This window comes from Echinops telfairi, unplaced genomic scaffold, assembly GCF_000313985.2.
Source record: "Echinops telfairi isolate 266 unplaced genomic scaffold, ASM31398v2 ScPeMD7_2;HRSCAF=8, whole genome shotgun sequence".
Lineage (NCBI taxonomy): Eukaryota > Metazoa > Chordata > Mammalia > Afrosoricida > Tenrecidae > Echinops > Echinops telfairi.
In genome coordinates, this window is record NW_022103898.1 from 6,244,852 (window position 1) to 6,249,345 (window position 4,494).

General features: G+C 55.9%; 1 protein-coding gene across 1 annotated transcript in view; it reads right to left on the reverse strand.

Annotated features, from left to right (window-relative positions):
- Positions 1–4,494, reverse strand: part of PARVB (parvin beta) — a 99,984-nt gene that overhangs the window by 25,276 nt on the left and 70,214 nt on the right. Inside the window, exon 6 of the mRNA XM_004700645.2 lies at positions 3,398–3,513. Within this exon, the coding sequence (XP_004700702.1) occupies positions 3,398–3,513 (116 nt within the window). The remainder of the gene's footprint in view (positions 1–3,397; positions 3,514–4,494) is intronic.

The window sequence follows — 4,494 nt, forward strand, 5'->3', positions numbered from 1 at the left end:
TGGTGATGGTGAAGGTGATGGTGGAGGGGAAGGAGGGGGAGGTGACAGTGGTGGAGGTAGCGGTGGGATCCTCAGCTACTCTCCCTCAGCCTCACCTGGAGCCCCTTGGAAGAAGAAAGGACAGAACCCCTCATCTCCCCAGACAGAGGCTCTTGGCTGTGCACAGCTCTGGGGACCAGAAGGACCCTCCTCCAGGGTCCTCTGCCCTGCTTCCTGCGGATCAAGAGTGCTCCCTGCCCCGGCCTGCAGCTTCCTGTGGCCTCTTGCTGACCAATTGTCAGGAGAGCGCAGGGAGGGCCACCTAATGACGTCATCCCTAGACCAGTCATGAGGTTCCGCTGGGCGCTGGGCCGGGCTTTGTATGGGGGGACACCAAGCTGCGTGTTCCCAAGGTGTCATTTCCGTCTCATGGGGACAGAATGGCAGCTTGGAGAAGTCAGCAGTCTCCCCAAGACACCTCTGCTAGGTGCTAAGGGAAGGCCGCCCTCTCAGAGGTCACCCAGGCAAAGTCAAAGGTAAAGGGACAGGCAGAGGCCAGTTCCCAGTGCCTGTCCTCCTCCTTACAGCCCAGCGCTGAGCCCGAGCACCTTCTGCAGTCCGGGGCAAGGCCTTAGCACCCCAAGCGCTCACGCAGTCAGCCAACATCCCACAAACCCAAAGCTGCTCTTGAGCCAGTGCTCCGCCTGCGAGGAGTTACCCGGCAGCTGAGCCTACCCTGCCTGGGCCCCTTCCGACTCCTGTGGGTTTGGGGGACCCCTTGCGCCTTTGGGAAGCCTTTCCAGAATGGCCGCCCACAGTAAGATCATTCGAGGGCAGGCCAGCAGGAAAAGTGTCCAGGTCCCCTCGCCACTGACCACAAGCCTCCTTCCTTGGAAGGAGACAGGCGATGCAATGAGGACCCTGGGTCGGCTTCCAGGATAGGCCATGCCTGCCAGGTGGAGAGCCTGGACCCCTGGGGTCCCTGGGGTCAGAGCCGGCTGCTGAGGCCACGTGGCCATGGCCACAAGGCAGGGCACTCAAGATCCCCGCGAGATTGGCGGCCCTAGTGACACAAACACGGGGCCTCGGGCACCGTAAGCTCATGTGCTGGTCAGCAAGGACGGGGCCCTGCAGCGCTTCCTCTATGACTGTCCCCCAGCCACCTGGCATCAAGTTGTTACCGCCTGGGGTCAAGTCGACCCCAATTCGTACAGACCCCATGCCCAGTGAGCATGTTGCTGCCCGGTCGGGTGCCGCCCCCATGGGCAGCGGTGTATCTCAGACTCCTGTGATCCACAGACCTGTCCCTGGCTGCCCTGTCCCTTTCTTCCTAGTCTGTCTTAGTCTGGATGCTCCGCCGAAACCAGCTCAGGAGCCTAGCAACACGCCAGCCTCACAGACAGGCAGGCGGTGGCTGCACTTGTGGTTCATTGACTGGGAAGAGAACTGGGGTCTCCCACTGGGAAGGGGAGCATTCTACCCAGGGCTAACTCAGCCCTGATAGCCATAGGCAGAGCGCGTCAATACATAAATAAATAAATAGACCAAATTCACTGCCACGGAGTCGATGCTGACTCATAGCGACCCTGCAGAACAGGGTGGAACTGCCTCTGTGGGTTTCTGAGACAACAGTAGAAAGCCTCATCTTTCTCCCTCAGAGCAAATGGTGGTTTTGAACTGCTCACCTTGGGCCAGTATGTGACCACGGCACCACCAGGACTCCCTCCCCAGCTGCCATCTAGCTGATTCTGGCTCATGTGACGATCCCATGGGTGCAGAGTAGGTGCTCAACACACATCCTGCTGTTTGTTGCTGCTAGGTGCTGTGGAATCGATCCTGACTCACGGCGACCCTGCAGGACAGGGTAGAACTGTCCCTATGGGTTTCTGAGACCGTAACTCTTCATGGGAGTAGAAAGCCTCGTCCTTCTCCCGAGGAACTGCTGGCGGTTTTGAACTGCCACCCTCCAGGATAAGAGAACAGTCCCACAAGGTTTTCTGGGCCACCGGCGGCTCCCGGGGAGACAGTTGAGCCTGTCTGCTCCTGCCAAGACCAACATTCTCGGAAACCCTGCACGGAGTGCTGTGAGTCAGCACCCCTCGGTGGCAGGGAAACGTTTGGTTTGGGGTTTGGAATCTCTACAAGATCAGTTCACAGACTGTCTCTCGTGGAGCCGCCGGAGGAGGGGGTGTTTGAACTGCTTAGCAGCTGTCCCTCCTCTGAAATTCTGAGCACAAGCCTGGGACAGCGTGTCCACTTCACGTCAGGGACCTGGTGGCTGAGAGAGACGACACCTCCTTTGTACACGGCCAGCCTGGGGTCTGGTTTCCCTTCTTCCACTGATTTGAGAGAAGTGAGCCCCCACCCCACCCCAAAAGGAGCAAGTGAAAGCCGTTGGCTCTCCCGCAGAGCACACCCCAAAAGGCCTTGATTGGGGCATCTATCTCCCTGCTCCGACCCCCGCCCATCCCATGAGTAATAAGCACATTCAAGAGTATTCGATTCCATCACCGTGGGTTCAGAGAAAGAGCGATGTTCTTTTCAAAGATGCAGAAAATTAGACCTCTGGTGTCCTGTCCCTGACTCTGCCTTCTGTCAATCAGTGCCATTGTTGCTGCTGCCATCATGGGTCGCAGAGCCGGGGGAGGTACAGGTTTCATCAAGAGGCTGGGAAATGCAAGAGGCTCTTGAAAAATCAGTTTTTGAAGACACGCTGGGATAGTTGGGTTTTGCATCAGGTAGACCGGGCCAGGCTTCTCAGCGGTTCGACAGTTGAGACCTAGCCGTCTGTCCCCCACACGGTGACCTCACACAATGTTCTCAACTCCATCCCAGCAGTTGTAAGATTAGGGTGGAGGGTGACCCCCTTACTCAGGTCACAGTCCTGGCGCAGTTCAAAGGAAGTTTCCTCCAGGGTGCGGCCTGCTTCCCATATAAGGGGACAGGGTGGAAATGCTTGCTGGCTTCTTGCTAGGTCTGGATCCTACACCTGGCTCATATGCCCTCTGATTTTTTTGGAACGGCCAATCTCCTGTCATATCGCCTGCCGGCCCCAGGAGTCTTCCGGGACCTGCCACCTGATCTTCCGACCTAGGATTCATTCACCTCTTCAGTCACCAGTCTGTGCCTTCCTGCTAACCTTGGGTTCATCAGCCCCCACCCCCAGCTACGTGAGTCAGGAGAAGCCCCCAGCCTGACATCTGGCCCACAGACTTGGTACGAGACCAGACTTGGCCTCTTCTACAACGGTGTGAGCGTTTTCTTGATGTCAGTGTCTTTCGGTCTCTATATATCCATCTACAGCATCATGGAATTTCCTTCCTAAGAGAAGCCAGCCTCCCACACACCAGGAGAAAAGGGACCATGGGCCCTCCCAGTGGAGTCAAGGGCCAGTCGACCCGGCACAGGGGATACGTACCCTCACGATCACCACCTGCACAGACACGTAGTCGGGAAACCGGATGGGGGCCCGGAAGTGCATGGCCAGGGCGATGAGCAGATGAAGAATGGACACCAGGTACTTCCCGTGAATTGCTTTGGGAGAGAAGGGGACAGTGGCTTCCTGGAGCAGACGGTTTGCGCCCACCAAAAGGTGGGCGGTTCAAACCTATCCAACAGAAACCCACCCACCACAGGGGTCCTCCTCGGGAGGGGGGTGACTGGGAGTTAGCATCGACTCAACCACAAATGATTTGGTTGTAACAGAAAGAGCATACATGGGGGACTTTGTAGAACAGAGATTTATTTTCTCGTGGTTTTGGGGGAGAAGGGGGGTTTATTTTTATTTTTAATCATTATGGAAGCAGATCACCAAGTCTCTCTCCCACAGAGCAGCTGGTAGGTTTGAACTGCCAACCTTTCACTTGGTGGCAGAGCGATTTAACCACTGCACCACCAAGATTCCTTATCCACAGATGCAAGGGTTAGAATTTCAGCACATCTTTGTTTTTGGAGGGGGACGGGGAGGTGGGGCGGAGATATGGGACACAATTCAATCCATGAGAAATGCCAAGCCTACATTGCTGTCGATTTCATTTCTTGAGCTGGGCTGTGTAACTAGATACAGTGTGCTTCTTTCAAAACGAAAACAAAACAAATAAAAACCCCTTCGGCTCCCTTATCCTCAGACCGCAATGTGGGTCTGGGTGGATAAAATGAAACAAAGCAGGGAAAGAAAAGTTCAAATGGATTTGCTTGAGTCTTTAGTGACAAACAAGTCCATTTCCAACAACCAAGCGGAAACCACAAGCGGAGTCTAAAGGCAATAAGGCGGAGAGGGCCGCGGGGGAGGAGGAAGCGAGGGAGGGGCTACGCTGGGACTGTTGTTAGTTTAACACTGTGAGAATGGAAGATGCTGTCAGGTGCCTCAGAGCCAATTCTGACCCATAGCAACCAGGTGCACAGCAGAAAGAAACACCACCGGCCTGACACCAGCCTGCAGCCACTGTGTCCATCCGTCTTGCCAAGGGCCTTTCCCACTGCTCCTCTGCTCGACCAAGCTGGACGTCCTTCCCC